The 22349-nt window shown below is 38.4% G+C and overlaps 1 protein-coding gene across 1 annotated transcript; it reads right to left on the bottom strand.

The window, feature by feature from the left end:
- Positions 1 to 1880: 1880 nt before the first annotated feature.
- On the bottom strand, positions 1881 to 21558 carry APELA (apelin receptor early endogenous ligand). Its single transcript, XM_025386587.1, has 3 exons — positions 21434 to 21558; positions 19851 to 19940; positions 1881 to 2724 (listed from the first exon to the last, which is right to left on the bottom strand). Exons 1-2 carry the CDS (start codon positions 21507 to 21509, stop codon positions 19852 to 19854), a joined length of 165 nt encoding a protein of 54 aa, XP_025242372.1. The 5' UTR covers positions 21510 to 21558; the 3' UTR covers positions 1881 to 2724; position 19851.
- Positions 21559 to 22349: the final 791 nt, after the last annotated feature.

Here is a 22349-nt window from a genome sequence, read left to right as displayed (position 1 = left end):
CATCGTGCCTGGCCAAAAAAAACTTTTAATAGAAAAATAATTAGGCCAGGTGCAGTGGTAGTGGGCGCCTATAATCCCAGCTACTTGGGAGGCTGAGGCACCAGAATCGTGTGAACCTGGGAGGTGGAGGTTGCAGTGAGCTGAAGGCATGTCACTGCACTCTTGCCGGGGCAACAGAGTGAGACTCTATCTCCAAGAAAAATACTTAAAAGAATACCAACCCATAAAAATTGTTAAGTTTAAAGAACACAGATTTGGCACCCATCTGGTCTCATTCACCTCCCAGTGAATAAAAGATAGTTGTATGTCAAGGACCTGTTCTGGTATGTCAACAAGCATATGTGCCACTGGTTATTGAGTTTTGGTACACTTTGAGAGAATCTTTGCCCTTGCTCTGATAATCTTGAATGACGTAAAAGATCTGCAGTGGTAAGGGATGTATCGAGACTGTTCAGTCTTAAATGCCTCAATTAATATGAACAAACACTGGAAACACAGACAGGTATCAGGAACATCTCTACCATACTATACTCAACACTGAACACTTCTTATGCAAAGTAAGGACAGCCAGACATTCAAATCATTGAGTGTTTTATTGAACAATTAAGAAATGTATAACCATTTCATTACTTTACAATGGTAAAACCGATTTGTAATTTTTTATGTGAATATGCGAATTTGTACTTGAAAGAGTTTAGACTTGTATTGAATGAGGTGTATCTTGACAATCAAGTGGTTTTTTTTTCAGTACAAAATATACAAACAAGTATGTGTTTTAAACATAAATATAAACATAAACATAACTGAGACTAGCTTATGTTTCTACTCAAATGCACTTGTGGAAAGTACAATTCATCTGAAAAGACACTTTTAATAAGCTTTGAAATTCCACAGTATTGTCAGATTTTCTATTTAAAATTACATATATATTAACCCCAACCTTTCATTTTAGCAAAATAAGGGTTAATGGTTTATAGTTTCTTCTACTTTATAATGTTTACAAAGTAAAACTTCTACTCCAGATATGAACTTTTGGCCCAGCATGGTGGCACATGCTTGTAATCCCAACATTTTGGGAGGCCAAGGAGGCGGATCACTTGAGCTCACCAGCCTGAGTTTGAGACCAACCTGGGCAACATGGCGATACCCCATCTCTACAAAAAATACAAAAATTAGCCAGGTGTGGCCGTGAATGCCTGTAGTCCCAGGTACTCGGGAGGCTAAGGTGGAAGGATCGCTTGAGCCAGGGAGGTGGAGGTTGAGCCTAGATCATGACACTGCACTTTAGCCTGGGTGATAGATCCAGATCTCATCTCAAAAAAAAAAAAAAAAAAAAAAAAAGAAAGAAAAAGAAAAAAAAAAAGATATAAACTTGTAAATTTCTTACCTGGAATTAACATAAAGTAAGAAAAATTCTGTGGCACTAAGCTAACAATCCTTCAATAAATACAAATTAAGAACATCTTAGCATCTGAGGAACACCTAGTTATCAACACAACTCAAATTTAGACAGGATAGTTTCTTTTTTGAGTAATCATATCCCTAAATTCCTTCTGATTTTTTATTTCCATGTCTCAGCATCTCGGGATGAACAACACCAAGACAAAGCCTAATAGGATGTTGAGCACTCATCTTTTAGATACAGATATCACCCTGAGTAGGACTTCATTGGCATAACTGTATTTTAGATGTCAACTTTAAGTAAGACTTTTTAAGAAATTATCTATACAAAATAATAAAGGACATAACAAAATTTCAAAGGAAATCAAACATGGGGTTCTTATAATTACATGATGAGAAAGGTTAAAAAATGAATGGTTCCAGCCTGAATTCAAGACCAACCTGGGCAACAGGGTGAAACCTCATCTCTACAAAAAATACAAGAATTAGCTGGGTGTGGTGGCACACACATAATCCCAGCCTATAATTGGGAGGTTAAGGGACGAGAATCACTTGAACTTGGTAGGTGGAGGTTGCAGTGAGTCAAAAGCATGCCATTTAACTCCAGCCTGGGCAACAGAGCAAGACTCTGTCTCAAAACAAAAACAAAACCAAAAACAATGGTTTCATTTGAACATAAAATGAACTACAATTAGGATTTTATGTTTTACCTTCAAATGGACAACATTACTCATGAAATAAAAAAATCATACTTTCATAAACCTTAAAGCCTATCATAAAATTGGCAGCAATTAATAGCTTTTCTTAGTCTTTATCTATAATCAAAGAACCAATTATTTTCTCCCTTTTGTGAGAAGCCAAATGGTCAATGCAGTTGATTTCAGGTTGAGCAGTTTTTAGAAAATCACTCAAACATATACTTTTGGAGAATTATAGGAATATGAAAGCAACATTTTAAATTATTGCACCTTTTACCATGAGAGAGTTGTAAGACACTAAAAGCTATTTTTCTTTTTAACCCATAAGAGAATAATAATGTGCAGGAAAAGATGAAATATTTTTGTTATGTAGGCAAACAATTTGGGCTTCAGATTGGAATCCTTTTGAATTTATGTTACTTTCCCTCTAAAGAGAAGCCAAGAAGAATAAAATCCTCTGAAGCTAATAAACCATCCCAGGTGCTTTCAAATGATCCTTTTTTTGTGTGTAGGAACTTCTAAGCAATCACACTGTTGGCATCATGAAGTTCTTTTGGGTGGCTGGGTCTCTTTCCTTCACTCCTCTTCTTCTTCTGATAGATCCAGTAAAGTTAGCTAGAGAGATCTATATCTGAGAGGCAAAGGAAAAAGAAATACATCAAAGAAATACTATCCAGCACACCAATAAACACATGCTTAATTTTTTTTTTAAATAATGAGTTATGGAAGTTTACCAGTGTTTTTCAGTGCTGAAAGCATCTTTATGTATTCTTACTTTTCAATAGAAATGCAGCACCCGTGTGTCTTTAAAAGGTTGAATTTAAATTTTTATTTTATTTTATTAATTTTTTGAGACAGTCTCACTCTGTTGCCCAGGCTGGAGTGCAGTGGTATAGTCTCGGCTCACTGCAACCTCTGCCTCTCAAGTTCAAGTGATTCTCATGCCTCAGCCTCTTGAGTAGCTGGGATTATAGGTGTGCACCACTGGTGTCAATGTTTCCCTAGGTAGGTTCTTTTTGGCCCCCTCCCGAAGACATGAAGGCTGCTTCTTGCTTCATTTCTGGAAGTTTCCACCTCCTTCATATTTCACTTTCACTTCACATCTCACAGTCATAGTGGGGTGCTAACTGTGACTAATTTAGCAATACAAATATGCAGATGCCTCTTCTGGAATCATCTCTCTCAACTCAGATTGCCTAAATTTGAACATAAAAATGAAATGGCGCCAGGCATGATGGCTCATACCTACTGGTGAGGCTGGGGTGAGAGGAAGGCTTCAGCACAGAAGTTTAAAACCAGCCTGGAAAACATAGCAAGAGCTCATCTAGGAAAAATATGTATGTGTGGCTGGGCATGGTGGCTCATGCCTATAATCCTAGCACTTTGGGAAGCCGAGGCAGGTGGATTGCTTAAGCCCAGGAGTCTGAGACCAGCCTGGCCAACAGGGTGAAACCCAGTCTCTACCAAAAACACAAAATTTAGCCGGGCATGGTGGTGCATACTTATATTCCCAGCTACTCAGGAGGCTGAGGCAAGAGAATTGCTTGAAGCTGGAAGAAAGAGGTTGCAGTGACCCCAGATTATGCCACTGTACTCCAGCCTGGGCAAGAGAGCAAGACTCTGTCTCAAAAAGAAAAAAGAAAAAAGAAAATAATATATATATGTGTGTGTGTTTTGTAAAAGACAGATGAAAATGAGATGGATTTTTTTTGCTTATCAAACTTACAATATATACATATTTGTTACCCAGGTTGAAGCACAGTGGCACGATCTTGGCTCTCCACAACCTTCACTTTCTGGGTTCAAGTGATTCTCCTGCCTCAGCCTCTTGAGTAGCTGGGATTACAGGCGTGCGCCAAGACACCTGGCTAATTTTTTTGTATTTGTAGTAGAGACAAATACTCTACCATGTTGGCCAGGCTAGTCTTGAACTCCTGATCTCAAGTGATCCGTCTGCCTCGGCCTCCCAAAGTCCTGAGATTATAGGTGTGAGCCACCTCTCCCAGCTGAAAAATTGTTAAATAAATTAAAATGTTATACTGCACAATATTCTTAATTTTTCTTTCCTTTTTTTTTTTTTTTTTGTGACCAAACAACAAACCCAAGAAAATACTCATTTAATGCACAGGAAGCAGTAGAGGAGGAAGAGAGTAACAAAAAAAGACATGAGACGTATAGAAAAGAAAAAGTAAAATTGCATAAGTAAGTTCGACCATATACATAATAAAATTAAACATGAACTTACTAAATAATCCATTCAAAAGGCAGATTGTGTCAGACTGGGTAAAAACAAACAAACAAACAAAAAACATGATCTAACCATATGCTCTTTGCAAAGGCATGTTTCTGATTCAAAGCCAAAAATAGATTGAAAGTCAAAGGATGGAAAAAGAGATATCATGCAAGCAGCAAGTATAAGAGAGAGCTGAAGTGAATATACTAATAATAATGTCATATTTTAAAAAATTAAGACAAAGCCGGGCACGGTGGCTCATGCCTGTAATCCCAGCACTTTGGGAGGCCGAGGTGGGTGGATCGTAAGGTCAGGAGTTCTAGACCAACCTGGCCAACACGGTGAAACCCCATCTCTACTAAAAATACAAAAATTAGCCGGGCGTGGTGGCAGGCTCCTGTAATCCCAGCTACTCAGGAGGCTGAGGCAGGAGAATCGCTTGAACCTGGGAGGCGGAGGTTGCAGTGAGCCAAGATCGTGCCACTGCACTCCAGCCTGGGCGACAGAGCAAGAATCCGCCTCAAAAAAAAAAAAAAAAAAAAAGACAAAAATTGTTACTAGAGACAAAGAAGGACATTTATAATGCTAAAAGGGTCAATTGAGGAAGATAGAACAGTTAAGAAGATAAATATACTTAAAAACAGAGCCCTAAAATACATGAAGCAAAATCTGGCAGAATTGAAAGGAGAAATAGATGATTCAACAATGGAATCAAATTAGAAATCAATAACAAAAGAAATTTGAGAAATTCTCAAATATATGGAAATTAACAACAGACTCCTAAACAGCCAGTAACTCAAAGAAGACTCACAAGGGAAATAAGAGACTATTTTGAGATGAATGACAATGAATACTTAGGGAATACAGCTAAAGTAGCACTTGGAGAGAAATTTATACCTATAAACATCTATAGTAAAAGAGAAGAAAGATCCCAATTGAATACCTAACATTTCACTTAAGACTCTAAAAATGGAAGAGCAAACAAAACCTAAATCAGGCAGAAGCAAGGAAATAATGATGATTATGGCAGAAACGAATGAACTGGAGAATGGAAAAACCATAGCAAAAATCAACAAAATGAAAGTTGTTTCTTTGGAAATAGCAACCAAATTGATGAACCTTATTTAGGCTGACCAAGAATAAAAGAGAAAAGACTCAAAATACTACTCTGAAATGAAAGAGAGAACATCACTACTAACCTTACAAGAACAAAAAATAACTATAAGAAAATAATATAAACAACTGTGTGACAACAAATTTGATAACTTAGATAAGATAGACAAATTCCTAGAAAGAGACAAATTCCTAGAAAAACACAAATTACCAAAACTGACTCAAAAAGAAATAAAAATCTGAAATAGATCTATAACAAGAAAAAAGATCGAATTAGCAATTAGGAAACTTTCCAAAAAGAACCACATGGCTTCACTGGTGAATCCTATAAATCTATTAAAGAATAATTAGTATCATTTTTTCCCAAACTCTTCCAAAATTCAGAAGAGGAGAAAACACTTCCCAAGTCATTTTATGGTTACCCTGATACCAAAATCGGAAAAAGACATCATAAGAAAAGTACAGAACAATATCTCTTATGAATGTAGCTGTAAAAATTCTCAACAAAATACTAACAATCTAAATTCAGCAACATATGAAGAACGTTGTGATTTAGTGGGATTTACCTCAGAAGTACAAAGTTAATTTAACATCCAAAAATCATTTAATGTGATGCATAATATTAATAGAATAAGAGATAAAACATATAACACATGATATATATATACATATATATGTGTGTGTGAATATATATTTGGTTTTCTGTATTTTTTTTTCTTTTTTTTCTTTTGAGACAGGGTCACACTCCATTGCTCAGGCTAGAATGCAGTGGTTTGATCACAGCTCACTCAGTCTCAACTTTCTGGACCTGGGATCAGGCAATTCTTTCACTTCAGCTTCCTGAGTAGTTGGGACTGTAGGTGCATACCACTACACCTTCTTGGCTAATTCTTTGCATTTTTTGCAGAGATGGGGTTTTGCTGTGTTGCCCAGGCTGGCCTCAAACTCCCTGGCTCAAGCAATCTGCCCCCCTCAGCCTCCCAAAGTGTTGGGATTACAGGCGTGAACCACCACACCTGGTCACACATGATAATTTAGATACAGAAAAAGAAGTTGACCAAAACAAACATCCTCCCTTCATAATAACAACATTCAGCAATCTTGCAATAGAAAAAAATTTCTCAATCCGATAAAGGTCATCTACAAAGACCCATAGCTAACGTAATACTTAATGGATGAAAGACTAAATCTGGGACCAAGAATAAGACAAACATGTTTGCTTGAACTACTTTGGAGGTTCTCATCACAGCACTTAGGCAAGAAAAGAAAAAAGACACCCAAATTAGAAAGGAAGAAGAAACTACCTCAATTTGCAGGTGATCTTGTACGTGAGCTTGGACACAGCAAATCCTAAGGAACCTACTGAAAAACCTATGAGAATGAATCAGTAATTTTATTAAAATTTCAGAATGTAAGATCAATAAAAAATCAATTGTATTCCTATGCATTAGCAATGGACAATTCAGAAATGAAATTAAGAAAATTCCATTTGCAATAGCATCAAAAGAATAAAATACTTAGGAATAAATTTAACAAACGAAGTACGAAACTTGTACTGTGAATACTACAAAAGCAATTAAAATAGACCTGAACAAAGAGAAATACATTCCATTTCATGGATCGGAAGACTTAATTTTGTCAAGATGGCAATACTTGCTACATTGATCTATAAATTTAAAACTATCCCTATCCAAATGCCAGATGGCTCTTTGCAGAAATTGACAAAGTAGATGTAAATCTTTGTGACCTTCGATTAATTAAAAAAAAAAAAAAATACATAATACCTAAAGAACAAGCTACCGAAGAATAGACTAATTTGACGTCAATAAAATTAAAAACTTTCTTGCTCCAAGGACACCAAAAAAAGACATCCACAGAATGGAAGAAAATATTTGCCCATCGGCCGGGCGCGGTGGCTCACGCCTGTAATCCCAGCACTTTGGGAGGCCGAGGCGGGCGGATCACAAGGTCAGGAGATCGAGACCATCCTGGCTAACACAGTGAAACCCCGTCTCTACTAAAAAAAAATACAAAAAACTAGCCGGGCGCGGTTGTGGGCGCCTGTAGTCCCAGCTACTCGGGAGGCTGAGGCAGGAGAATGGCGTGAACCCGGGAGGCGGAGCTTGCAGTGAGCCGAGATCGCGCCACTGCACTCCAGCCTGGGCGACAGAGCGAGACTCTGTCTCAAAAAAAAAAAAAAAAAAAAAAAAAATATTTGCCCATCATATTTCAGATAAGGGCTTTGTATTCAGAATATATACATATATGTATATCTTACAGCTCAACAATATAAAGACAAATAATCCAACTGAAAAATGGGCAAAGGATTTGAATAGCCATTTCCCCAAAGAGACACAAATATCCAATAAGCACGTGAAAAGATACTCAACATTTCGGTCATTATGGAAATGCAAATCAAAACCACAGTAAGATGTCACTTCACACCCTCTAGGATAGCTATAACAACAAGTGTTTGCAAGTATGTGGAGAAATAAGAACCCACATATACTGCTGGTGGGAATGTGAAATGATGCCACTCCCATGAAAAACAGCTTGGCAGTTCCTCAATGAGTTACACATGGAATAACCATATGACCCAACAATTCCTCTCTTTTAATTCCCAGAGAACTGAAAACATATGTTCCAACAAAAACTTATATACTAATGTTCACAGCAGAATGATTCATATTAGCCAAATAGCGGGAATAACCCAAATGTTCATCAATAGTTGACAGGACAAACAAACTGTGATTTTTCCATATTATGGAATTGTATTCAGTCATAAATTGGAGCGGAGTACTGATACATGCTACTACATGGATTGGCCCTGAAAACATTAAGTAAAAAAAGCTAATTACAAAGACCATGTATCACAGGAATTCATTTATATGGAATATCTAGAATAGGGAAATCTGTAGAGACAGAAAGTAGATTAGTGGTTGTTCAGGACTGAACAACTGGGGAGAAACGGGGAATGCCTGCTAATGGGTATGGGGTTTCTTTCTGGGATGATGAAAATGTTCTAAAATTGATCATGGTGATGGTTGCACAACTTAGGAATTTATAGTAAAAGCCATTAAATTGTACACCTTAAATGGGTGAATTGTCTGGTGTATAAATGATATCTGAAAAAAAATTAAATATACATATCCTCATAATTCCACTTCTAGGAATATTTTGTAAGAAAATAAGTGTACATATGTTCAAATATGTATGCATGCCTGTTCACTGCAACATTGTTCAAAATAGCATAAATAAATACTACAAAACGTAAATATTGGTCAATAAAGTCAAGATAAATAAATTAAGGCTATCCATACAGTGAAATGCAATCATCCCTCAGTGTCCCTGGGAACTGGTTCTAGGACTTCCCTTGGATACCAAAATCCATGGATGCTGAAGTCCCTTATATAAAATGGTGTAGTATTTGCATATAAATTACACCCAGCCTTCCGTATACTTTAAATTGTTTCCAGATTACTTATAATACCTAATACAATATAAATGGTATGGAAATAGTTGTTATACTGTATTGTTTAGGGAATAATGACAAGGAAAAAAGTTTGAACATGTTCAGTACAGATACTACCATTCTGGTTTTTTCCCCAAATATTTTCAATCTGCCATTGGCTGATTTAATGAAAAACCCATGGATATGGAGGGCTGACTGGACTATAGTGTCATTCAAAATGACATTCTTAATACCTAAGTGACGGGTTGATAGGTGCAGCAAACCACCATGGCACACGTTTATCTATGTAACAAACCTGTGCGTTCTACACATGTATTCTGAAACTTAAAGTAAAATAAAAATAACTTACTGTTTTCATATGTACAAATAAATACATCTAAGTAAAAGACAAATCCGTAAATGGATTTCATATGTTTAAATAATGTGTATATATGTCATATTTATGCACATATAAAAGTAAATTAGATTTAATGTCATTTAGATGCTAAGTAAAAGATGAAGCTGTAAATGGTTTTCAAATGTGTTTAAATAATGTGTATATATGTCATATTTATGCACATAATTTTTGTATATATAAAAATGTTGCTATTAGAAAAAAATGTGAAGAGAACTAGTATAAAATTGAACTAAACTCCAGCACAATTTTGACATAAATGAAATGTGATACCTAAAGAACTCCAAGCCCCCGCATACCCCCCACCCTCACCCCCACTCCCTCCCCACCCTCACCAAGGTTACTTTGGCCAGTGTAATAAAAGAAGTTATTGGGAGGCTGAGGCAGGAGAATCGCTTGAACCTGGGAAGCAGAGGTTGCAGTGAGCCGAGATTACGCCATTGCACTCCAGCCTGGGCAACAAGAGGGAAACTCCGTCTTGAAAAAAAAAAGTTATATATGGTACACACACACCCACACATACATACACACTCAAGCGAAGTGACATTTAATCAAAATTTTCACTGAGTAGGAAAAAGGTGAAGAGTAGGAAAAAAGCATGTCTAGGCAGAAGAAAACAATGTGTAAAAGCCCTGAAGTGCTAAGGAACATGACATATTTGACAAACTCACAGAGAAGCGCCTTTGTGGTTGACATTCAGAGTTTTATTTCAATTGTAAGAGTAATGAGAAATCACTAAAGGACCTTAAGCAGTATAGAAGCCATAATACAAAGAATGGATAGAAGAGAAGCAAAAGTGGAGGTGTGAAGGTTGCTGCAAGGTAAACAGTAGTTGAGCTTGTGTGACGTGAACTGGTGACAAATTGGGAACTGGGAGACTGAATATGTACAAGTGTACAATGGCCAGATCCTATATTAATGCTTTGACCCACAGACTGCAACAATCAGCCCAGGAAGCCGAATCACAACCTCTGCAGCAGCTGATCCCAGATGGTCAAGATTTAGTCAAGAACTACTAGTGTCCTTTCTATCCCTCCTCCCCTGATTCTAACTTAGGACTAACTGAAGAAACCACATATACTCCCCAAATTAAATAGGATATCCTGCTTCTAGATAGCCTGCCTTCAGCTTTCCCAGGCCAACCATCTCCAGTCACATCACACCTAAAGCCTTCCCTGTTTCTCACAATGAAGCTTTCCAGATTCTCTGCCTGTCTTGGTCCCCTGCCAAACTCAAGTGATGCTGGCTGACTCCCTTGCTATGTAAACTCTGAATAAATAGCCCTGGCTTGATCTCATTTGAGTGGTTGTCTTCTATTTTTCTTTTTTCCCTCAGGAGTATGATAATTAAGTGTAAAGCAGTAATTGGGGCTAAAGGAATGGATGAAACAGAGCAGGAGAGAGAAGAGATACATTTTATTACACCTTGAAGGGTACAACAGCCTGCTTAGGGGCAGAGGGTCAGCTGAGGATTTAGTGGAAATAAGTATGGTGCCCTGGAATTGAAGGGAAGGGACTTTTGCAGGCCAAGTAGCCAGCTGCTAAATTCTGCTGTGAAATCAGGAAGAAGACTAAAATTTGTCAATTAATTTAGAAAGATCAGACTGGGCGCAGTGGCTCAAACCTGTAATCCCAGTACTTTGGGAGGCCAAGGCAGATGGATCACCTGAGGTCAGGAGTTCAAGACCAGCCTGGCCAACATGGTGAAACCCTGTCTCTACTAAAAATACAAAAACTAGCTGGGTGTGGTGGCGCATGCCTATAATCCCAGCTACTCAGGAGGCTGAGGCAGGAGAATCGCTTGAACCCAGGAGGCAGAGGTTGTGGTGAGCTGAGATAGAATCATTGCAATCCAGCCTGGGCGACAAGAGCGAAACTCCATCTCAAAAAAAAAAAAAATTAGTAAGATAAGGATAATTCTAAAGGAGATGTAAGACAGATTAAAGTGGATTTAGATGTGAATGCAAAATAATGAATCGGGGACAATGAGTACAGAAAAATCATGAGTATTGACAAAGGGGTGTGTGGATGTGTATATGTGTGTCTTGTTTGTTTTAATATATAGGCTTATCACCATTTAAACTTTCAATTTGACATGATGATCCAGAGAGGTAAAGGTGTAAGTGGCAGCTTGAAATTCCTAAGAAATCTTAGGGAGAGAATGGTACCCACAGCACATATGAAGGACTGGCCATGCCTTCCGTGATACCAAGAAGGAAGAGGAAGATGGGGGTGGGTAAGGGGGGGAATGCATTAGATGGGATTTACGCTAAAAAGAAATTTTAGATTCCTGAACAACATGGTAGAGAGCAGCTAGTTTAGCTAACTATGGAAAGAATTGTTACACATTTTGTAAGGAGAAATCAGTTTTTGAAATGACGAAAACTGGCCGGGCGTGGTGGCTCACGCCTTTAATCCCAGCATTTTAGGAGGCCGAGGTGGGCAGATCACCTGAGGTCAAAAGTTCAAGACCCGCCTGGCCAACATGGTGAAACCCCATCTCCACTAAAAATACAAAAAAATTAGACAGGCGTGGTGGTATGCACCTGTAATCCCAGCTACTTGGGAGGCCGAGCCAGAATTGCTTGAAACTGGGAGGCAGAGGTCGCAGTGAGCCGAGATCGTGCCACTGTACTACACTCCAGCCTAGGCAACAAGAGTGAAACTCTGTCTCAAAAGAAAAGAAAAGAAAACTTTGAAACTCTGGAACATTGTATACATACTTTGTTCAGACGAATATACAATTATCTTAATAAATGTTTATAATATAAACATCACTATGTCTTTGATATATAAATGTATAAGTAAATATATTTATCATTAAGGCACCATAATCTTTTTTTTTTTTAAGGCGGAGTCTCACTCTGTCTCTCAGGCTGGAGTGCAGTGGTGTGATCACAGCGTACTGCAGCCTCAACCCCTCGGCTCAAGCAATCCTCCCACCTCAGCCTCCTGAGTAGCTGGAACTACAGGTATGCACCACCATGCCAGCTAATGTATTTTTTGTAGAGACAGTGTCTTGCAATGTTGCTCAGGCTATTCTCAAACTCCTGGTCTTAAAAGATCCTCCCATCTCAGACTCCCAAAGTTCTGGGTTTACAAGTGTGAGCCACTGTGGCCGGCTAGCATCATAATCTTTACAGAAAAGTTTTATCTCATCAGTAAATTAGGGACATTAGGGATTTCCTCCAAGCATGACCTTTGGACACTGGGCTGTGATTAATTTAGAAAAGAGTAATTTTCTGTATTTCATTTAGCTTTATGCAATACGTCCTGCAGATATTTCAGCCCTCACAGGAATGTCCCATATTTAAGGCAGTTCTTGGGCCATTCATATTAAGCAAAGGTTTGTACCTTAAGCTTTAGGGGCTACATCTTGTCTTCAAGGAGCTCATATTTCAATACTGACAAAAATCTAAAGAAACAAAGTCGAATGTGATAAATGGCTTTAAAAGCCTACTGCTAAAAGTGCTGTGACTGTTAGGAGGATTGAAGATTATTTTAAACTAACTGAATTCAGGTGGGCCTCATGAGGAAAATGGAATTTATGAGAACTCTCAAGGAGGCAGAGAGTTTGGACTTGATGAGAGAAGGAATTCCTAGAAGAGGAAATATCTCCACCACAGAGATAGAAAATCATAGTTCCATCCTAGAAATATTAGAAAATAAATCTGAAAATGTGTGTATGTGTCTAGTGAGAACAAGTATTAAATTTATTATATTAAATTAAAAGATAATAAGTAAAAGCTTCATTTCATTTCATCTTTCTTTTTTGTTTTTCTTTTTTTGTGAGACATGGTCTCGCTCTGTCACCCAGGCTAGAGTGCAATGGCGTGATCTTGGCTCACTGCAACCTTCGCCTCCTAGGTTCAAGTGATTCTCCTGCCTCAGCTTCCTGAGCAGCTGGGATTACAGGTGCCTGCCACAACATCTGGCTAATTTTTGTATTTTCAGTAGAGATGGCATTTCACCGTGTTGGTCAGGCTGGTCTCGAACTCCCAACCTCAAGCCATCTGCCCGCCTTGACCTCCCAAAGTGCTGGGATTATAGGCGTGAGCCACCACTCCCAGCCTATTTTACTTCTTTTAGCAAAATTATGAGGCTGGGCATGATGGATCACGCCTGTAACCCTAGCACTTTGGGAGGCCGAGGCAGGCATATCACTTGAAGTCAGGAGTGCGAGACCAGTCTGGCCAACATGGTGAAAACCTGTCTCTACTAAAACTACACAAATTAGTTGGGTGTGGTGGCGCAAACCTGTAATGCCAACTACTTGGGAGGCTGAGGCAGGAGAATTGCTTGAGCCCAAAAGGCGGAGGCTGCAGTGAGCTGAGATTGCACCACTGCCCTCTAGCCTGGGCGACAGAGCAAGACTCCATCTCAAAAACAAAACAAAACAAAGCAAACAAACAAACAAACAAAAACACTTATGAAGTGCCTGCTGTATTGCAGGCACTTTTTTTGGCGGAAGATACAAAGATAAGTAAAACCTACCCTCGGGCTTCGGGGAATTGACAGCATGCAGAGGGAAGAGGGGAGGACTGCAGTCAGTTAACACTTCCTAATGCCGGGCGTTAAGGATTTTAACAGAAGTATGTAAATAGTGCTCTGAGAGCAAAAGTGGGCATATCTCTTGTAATTAGTAGGGGTATTAAAATCAGAGGTTTCCTAAAGGATGAATGATACTGAGAGCAAAAGTGAAAAAATTTTCCTTTTAGGTAAAAGCATAGCTTGAAGAACAGCTAAGAGGTGAAGAATGGACTGATTTTAAAGTAATAGTAAGTCTAACTACTATTTATTTAGCACTTACTATGCGCCAAGTATTGTTATCATAGGGTAAGGGCCATAACACGTTCCATCTTATAGATCTGGAAGTGGAGGGAAGCTCAGAGAGAATAAATGACTTACCAACAATGATCACAGAGAGTGAGCTATGTGGCCAGAGCTTGAATCCAGTTGGTCCAAACACAGTCTTAACTCTTATGCCCTCTGGGGCAGGCAAAGGGGAAAGAATCAGGTAACAGATGAAACTGGAAAGGCGTATGTTGTAAGGTGTTGTTTGTCAAATTATTGTTATTATTTTGTGTTCCATTTGACCTACAGCGGGATAACTGAGATCAGGACTGAAACACATTCACTGGATTCAGAAGGAGGAAGTCATAATGAACCTTCCCCAGAAAGAAAAAGGGGAGAATGTGTTGAAAATAGTTGGGAGGAAAGAAAACAGCTGCCTTTTCCAAAAATGTGGCTTTGAAGAGATGAAGAGAACATGGGTTGGTCACTTGAGAGCACTATGGAGTCAATGGTGGAACTCTTTTCTTTCTTTCCTTCTCTTCCTCCCTCTTTTTCTTTCTTCTCTCCCTCTCTGTTTCTTTCTTCTCTCCTTCTTTCTTTCTCTTCCCCTTCCTTCCTCCCTCCCTCTCTTTCTCTCTCTCCTTCTCTTTCTTTTCTTCTTTCTCTCTCTTTCTTTCCCTGTTTCTCCTTCCTTCTTTCTTTCCTTTTTTCTTCCCTTCTCTTTCTTCTCTCCCTCTCTGTTTCTTCTTCTCTGCTTTCTTTTCTCCTTTCTTTCTTTCTCTCTTTCTTTCCTTTTTTCTTCCCTTCTCTCTCTTCTCTTCCTCTCTTTCTGTCTTCTTTCTTTCTTTGTTTCATTTCTTCTCTTTCTCTTCCTTTCTGTCTTTGTCTCTTTCATCTGTCTTTTTTTTTTTAAAGATAAAATAGATCAGTGCTGACATATTGAACATTCTGGGGGAGCAAGGGAGTATAATTGCTAGATAAAGGTACTTGAGGTTAGGGAGATTACCCATATCCAAGAGAGGTATCTTTTATTGAAAGACTAGGGTCCACATACAGTGGCTCATGCCTATAATCCCAGCACTTTGGGAGGCCAAGGTTGGAGGATTGCTTGAGCCCAGAAGGTCAAGACCAGACTGGCAACAAAGTTAGACCCTGTCTCTACAAAAAATCTTAAAATTAGCCAAGCATGGTGTCATACACCTGTAGTTTCACATACTTGGAAGGCTGAGGCAGGAGGATAAACTGAGCCCAAGACTTTGAGGCTACAATGAACTATGATCACACCACGGCACCCAGCCTGGGTGACAGAATGAGATCCTGTCTCAAAAAAAAAAAAAAAAAAAAAAAAAAAAAAAAAAAGGACTAGGAAGGGAACACAAAAGAAGCATTGTAGATGTAGATGTCTGTAGCTTCAGGGTAAGGTTGGATTTCCAGGCTCAATGACCTCCTATTTCACCATGAAGTAAGAGGAGTTATCTTTTGCTGTGAGTTGAAAGAGGAGATTAAGAAGTGTAAAGAAACTAGAGGTTATTAGTTTGAAATAATAGTTGAATAGGAATATGAAGCGCGGAAGAGTTCTTCCCAGAGAACCCAGCTAAAGTTGGAGATGAAGTGCTCCACGAAGGTAGAGATTCTATGCTGAAAGCAGAGTTGGGTTTCAGTTAAACTCAACAGGTGGAGAGAATGGAGTGAGAAGGATGAAGATGCTAGGATAATTGCAGGAAGAGTTGGGAAGCAGGGCAGGTTTGGTTAAGGGGTTCAGATGCTCATGACTGAAAGGGGGTAAGAATAAGGCAGAAAATAGGAAACTAGAAGCAAAGTTTGAATAGCAAGTGAGGGTGACAAGAGAGTGTTAGCTGGACTCAATTAAAAATGATGTATTAAAAGATACTTTTTCCGGCCGGGCGCGGTGGCTCAAGCCTGTAATCCCAGCACTTTGGGAGGCCGAGACGGGCGGATCACGAGGTCAGGAGATCGAGACCATCCTGGCTAACACGGTGAAACCCCGTCTCTATTAAGAAATACAAAAAACTAGCCGGGCGAGGTGGCGGGCGCCTGTAGTCCCAGCTACTCGGGAGGCTGAGGCCGGAGAATGGCGTAAACCCGGGAGGCGGAGCTTGCAGTGAGCTGAGATCCGGCCACTGCACTCCAGCCTGGGTGACAGAGCGAGACTCCGTCTCAAAAAAAAAAAAAGATACTTTTTCCAAAAATCTTTTCATAGTCATTGCCTCTGGAACATGAAAATGGGCAATAGGGTAGGATGGGGAACTTGTACTTTTGACTTTACATTCTATGCTGTTAGAAATATATTCTACACCATGAACATGTGTTACAGTTGTTATTAAAAAGCTAGCTAGACCGGGCGCGGTGGCTCACGCCTGTAATCCCAGCACTTTGGGAGACCGAGACGAGCAGATCACCTGAGGTCAGGAGTTCGAGACCAATCTGACCAACATGGAGAAACTCTATCTCTACTGAAAATACAAAATTAGCCGGGTATGGTGGTGCATGCCTGTAATCCCAGCTACTCGGGAGGCTGAGGCAGGAGAATCATTTGAACCCGGAAGGTGGAGGCTGTGGTGAGCTGAGATGGCACTATCACACTCCAGCCTGGGCAACAAGAATGAAAACTCCGTCTCAAAAAATAAAAATTTAAAAAAAAAAAAAAAGTGAGTAGAGTATATATTGATGGGGTATGTAGTTATCTAGAGTACATATTAATTAAGTAATTTTTTAGAGATAGGGTCTAGACTGGAGTGCACAATCATAGCTCACTGCAGCCTCAAACTCTTGGGCTCAAATGATCCTCCCTGGAGGCCTCAGCTCCCCAAACAGCTAGGACTAGAGGGACACGCCACCATGCCGTGCTAATTTTTTTTTTTTTTTTGGTAGAGACAAGATTTAATCATGTTGTCCAGACTGGTCTTGAACTTCTGCACTCAAGCAATCCACCTATCTCCGCCTCCCAAAGTGCTAAGATTATAGGCATGAGCCACTGGACCTGGCCTTAGAGTACATACTTATAGATAAAAGCATTGATGTGGTGAGATTTTACTATTGGAAGGGAGAAGTCATTCCAGTCTTAAGTTGCGACCTCATTTTCCACTCTAGGGCCCTCACATTAACCTGTAGACTTGCATTTCCTGACACCCCTTCTCTTGCTCTCCTTCACTCTAAATCACTTAGGACTGAAGGTGATGCCAAAATGTTTTTAAGAAAAAAAATCAAGGAAATGAACTGCATACAGCATGGATTTTTCTGCGTAATTAATTCAGTTGCGTAGGCTGGGATCATTGAGGATGACCCTAGGAGCTGGAAAAATTGACTGAGTAAAGATAATATGACATTCCTATTAAATGAGCTAAAGGTCTGAACACTCTAATAAAGGGTTCATCTGGAAAACTTTCAAAGTCAATTGTTTACCTTACCTATCCTTTTACGAAGTCTTACTTGATCCTAACTGATCAAATAACCACATGTGATTTTATCTAAAGCATCCAAAAAATTAGAGGGGGAGAAATGAAATGGGTGTTTTGCCTTAGAGTCCACTACCTAGGTTTACAGTACATTGACCCAGTTACCAAAGTGCCTTTGTTGCAAAACATATAAAAAATGGGAAAGTATTTAGGACAGTGAGAATTATGTTATCAGATCTGAAGGTAGCACTTGTTATTATAGTGCTGGTTGAGCAAGGTCTTGAAAAATCATCTAATGTTTATCTTACATTAACTCTTACAGTAGATTCCAACAGGTGACTTTTAAGCATTCTTCAAAGAACTGTAGCTGGAATGTAGAACTAGTCTAAAACTGAGAAAATGGATGCTGTAACCCAAGCAGTTTCATAAGCTATCAGTCAACTTTTGTAAAGGGTTGCTATTATTAAGTAGTTTGCAAAGCTTTAATTACATTTCCTTTTGGTTTACAAACTTGATTTATAAGTCAAAATTTCCCTCAACTTTAAAAATTCAAATTTCACTACTCATGCTTACTTGTAACACTGCTTTTTATGGTATGTGATTTGAGGATAATCTGTGGTTATCTAAAGACTTGTGTTTATATTTTGAAAGGTGTCTTTCTTTGTATATGCAGGAATTCTCTTGCTATTGTGAAATGTGTCCTCTCCTCTTTGTTATTTATGAAGGAGTGCTGGAAAAATCTGGGGTGTCTCTATTCCTCTTAAGCACAGATTTTTACCATTGTTTTATACATGACACTGAAATGCCCTGCTGGAAGCATTATCAACACACACCAAAGGATATTTTAACACAGAAAATCTTTTTAAAGCATGTTTCAATCACCATTAATTGGCTTCTCAGTAAACCTCCTACTGTATCTTTCTGGATTCCTCCACCAAAGCTATTTTTTGTATTTTGATAACAAAGATTAATTTGTTACAGATATAGGCATAGAGAACTTGACATTTTTTGTCTCAGTCCTTTTGATAAATGTTTCTTACTAAATTGCTCCTCCTTCATTTAATTTTCTACTACAGGGCTTTCCCTGGCTTTGAAAAGCATGCATTAAACAATAGACATAGCAACTGTTCTTTCCACTGAATGAGGGGAACCATAAAAGCTACTCTACAGGCCAACTGAATAAGCTAATTTAGCCATTGCCTGTGTATGTTAACCAGATGAGGGATATTTCTGTGACATTTTTTAAGGAAGATATATCTTTAATGAATTAATGAGCTTGAAATACTTACAATGGAATGCCAAACTGTGTATTTTTTAGTATGAAGTAACTTAAACTTGGACAGTGTTTGAAGTTAGCTGATTGAAGCAGTATTACCGGTAATCGTGGTGGTGTAAAAGTATTTAGCAAGTGTAAAAACAAGAAAAGGGAGGTGCAAAACTCTACCAGAATTTATCCTTAAGATGTGACTATCAAGGTCACTACTATTGGTGAGACTGGAAAGCTGCCATTTCATTAGTATTAAGTTTACTTTATCTATTAAAAGAAATATTTTCAGAAAAAAATAAACCCTGAGGGCCGGGTGTGGTGGCTCACATCTGAAATCCCAGCACTTTGGAAGGCCAAGGCAGGTGGATCACTTGAGGCTAGGAGTTCGAGACCAGCCTGCGCAACATGGGGAACCCTCATCTCTACAAAAAATACAAAAATTACCCAAGAGTGGTGGCACATGCCTGTAGTCCCAGCTACTTGGGGGGCTGAGGTGGGAGGATCACTTGAGCCCGGGAGGTTGGGTCTGCAACGAGCTGAGATCACATCATTGCACTCCAGCCTGGGTGACAGAGCAAGACCCTGGGGGAGAGGGGAGAGTGGAGAGGAGACAGGAGTTGAGGGAGTGGGAGGAGAGGAGGAGAGGAGGAGAGGAGAAGAGGAAAAGAAAACCCTGAAGTATTGATGGTAGTTCATTGATGGTATGATGTTGGGTGAATACGTCCAAATGCTTTCATACACACTGGGCTTAATAGGGGAATCGGCTTATTCTGCATAACATCCACAATAATATTAGCCCCCATATAGCTGTTACTCAGATTCAACAGTTATCAAGATTTTCCTACATTGTCCTCGTCTGTCTAATTTTCTTCCTTAGCTATTAAAGTAATTCTCAAAAGTCATGTCATTCATTTCACTCTTTCATTTATTGGTATGCATCTCTAAAGTCTTGACATTGCCATAAGCCATTATCACATGTTACAAACTGTGAAGAAACATTCTCTGGTATATCTAATTTGGAACATCGCCTAAGTGTAGCAAAACTATTTTTGGTCAGAAATACCTCAGGGGAAGGGTACTCGTGAATGGAGAGGTATACATCTCCTCTGAAGGCAATTGTGTTTGCGCAATTTTCTTCTCATGGTCAAATTAACTGAAGGAAAAAGAGAGAAATATTAAGAGCATTTTTCAGAGGCTTAATTGTTGTTTAATCTAGACAATTCAAACATATTTTGGAGCCGAACTAGACTGTGGTTATTTGCAATTTGTTCAAATGTGATTGTAAAATTAAAAATCAATGTGATGCATATACAAAAGGGGTGTTCCTAACAGTTAATGTTAATAGCAAGATCTTCTTTTACTCTTATTTATTTTTCTATTAACATCATTAAGCAATATAGCAACATCTTAATAGTAATATCCTCCTCCTTTTACATGATTTTTTTCCTAAATCCTCCTAGATCTTTTTTTATGTAGTAAATTAATCACAAATATTTTGTAAGAACATTGTCCAAGCTACTCTGTATTTCCGAAAAGTATAAATGGTTTGAATACTGACTGCCGTGAACAATGAGAAGGGATCAAGCTGCTTTCTCAGAGTTGCTGACTTGGAACTTTTTCTTATTTATGTAAAAGAACAGATCGGGGACATCATTTGAAATAAACTCACAGTGATCAAACTTCTAATTCACTAAAAAGCAAAGTGTGAATTTTTAACAAGTAATGCATCATTTTCTTTTCTAACTGAAGAAGTATATTATCAAGTGAATAATCTAACATATTTGGATGTAAATATTACCATCTTTTTATTTAAAGTTGGGTTTGTGGTTTTCCTGAGTCAGAAAACTTTAACTTTCTAATTTTTTTTCCTGTTCTTTTCTTCCTTTTTTCCTTCCCTCTTTTCTCTCTCTCTTTCTTTCTTTCTTTTTAACTTACCAGTTCTTTGAAATCTTAGCTATTTGGTTTTGAAGTAAATGTACATTAGAATACTTTTGTGTACTAAATTTCTGTTGGTTAAGTACAATACAGTTGATATCATCTTTGAAAATGTGTCAAGTAAATTAATATTATGTATCTTTACCATACATATTTTTGATGCTTTTTAGCTCTATAAGCATAATAATAATAAAAACTGCACTTGTTTTAAGTGACATTCCTAGTTACATAATTAGAAATAACAGCTATTGAAAGTTTAAAATTTCATCTGCATTTTGTTGCATTATGCTTTTTGCATGTTAATTCAGTCCCTACTCTGGGCAGCAACATACTTTTTAAATAAACTGCTTTGGAGTTTGCATTTTACCTAAAAATCTATAGATTTATTTACCTTTATAATGAATAGACGAACATTTCTGTTTCATTTTACTTGTAAAGACAACATCATCTGCAATAGCTTAGAGATCTATTTTCTTTGCGTTTAGAAAAAATAGTGGTAAAATACTTATCATTTCGAAGTCTGGCTGTTAATATTGAAATAATACACCCAACAGGATAGACAGCATACTTTCAAAATCCTACACATTTATCCCCAATACTACTAACTGCAAGCACACCTAAGTGGTTTTCAGATAAACACGATCACACTCAGAGACCCAGGGATGCAAAGAGGCAAAACAAGTTACTTGTACAAATATATCAAAGGCCTACCTGGTCTGTGTCCGCTGATAAGGAGAAGACTCATAATACAAATACAAAATGCAAAAAGGAATTGCTGAAATTTCATTTTCCTACCGCACAGAAGTGGAGCAATGACTCTCAATGTAAACCGAACGATCTGTAAATAGTCTGTGCAATATCCGTGTGGCTGTCTTCACATTCTAATGACAAACCTCAGAGAACTGCCAGCTGTGTTTTGCAGGAAGGTTAATGATCACATCAGACAAGGTTGCCGGTGCTCGGTGCTGTGGTCAGAGCCTCCCTCAGCCTCAAACCCCTCCTCCATTCCTCTTCTCCTTTCCCCTCGGCCACTCCCCTTTATTTCCATAAGCAAATATCGGTGAAATAAACCATTCAAGCATGCTCTAACTTTAGTGGCAGTGTACTCTGAAAGCTCCAAGAAGAGAATGACTTAAATCCAATCTGGATATGAAGAAATACGTAAAACAAGACGTGACACTGTCTGCTCCCCTTACCATTTGCATCTGTTTAAACTTTGCCCATATTGGTCCCACGTGCAGAAACCAGTGGAAATGACAGGAAGTCTCTCTTTTGTCTTCTTCAGAAGGAATTCTGAAGCTCTAACATAAGAGTCCCAAATGCTTTGTGGCAGAACATGTGCTGAAATGCTTTATCTTTACCAAACTTACTACAAAGTGGTGCCTGTTTACACTAACTCTCCAAATTGCCTCATTCATGTGGGTTTGTATCAGTAAAGATTTTGGGAATTTAGAATGTTTTGAAATAAATCTGCAAAACACTTACATTTATATGAATATTTTGTAAAGTGCAATTTTAAAAGTAACAGAGATTATTTTCATCTGCAAATGTCCGGATTTTAAAAAAGGAAGTTAAGGCAAGCCACAAACTCATGAAATCTGTGTTCGGTTAAAAATTTATATGTGGT

Source organism: Theropithecus gelada, chromosome 5 (assembly GCF_003255815.1).
Source record: "Theropithecus gelada isolate Dixy chromosome 5, Tgel_1.0, whole genome shotgun sequence".
In the NCBI taxonomy this organism is placed as follows: Eukaryota; Metazoa; Chordata; class Mammalia; order Primates; family Cercopithecidae; genus Theropithecus; species Theropithecus gelada.
The sequence above is the reverse complement of the archived record's forward strand: the minus strand, read 5'-3'. Positions and strand labels throughout refer to the sequence as shown.

Excerpts from the sequence above, each read along its gene's own strand:
- APELA (XM_025386587.1), bottom strand. The coding sequence starts at position 21,509 with ATGAAATTTCAGCAATTCCTTTTTGCATTTTGTATTTGTATTATGAGT. Across the intron at positions 19,941-21,433 it reads TATCAGCGGACACAGACCAG|TTAATTTGACCATGAGAAGA; the intron begins GTAGGCCTTTGA and ends TTTTTCCTTCAG.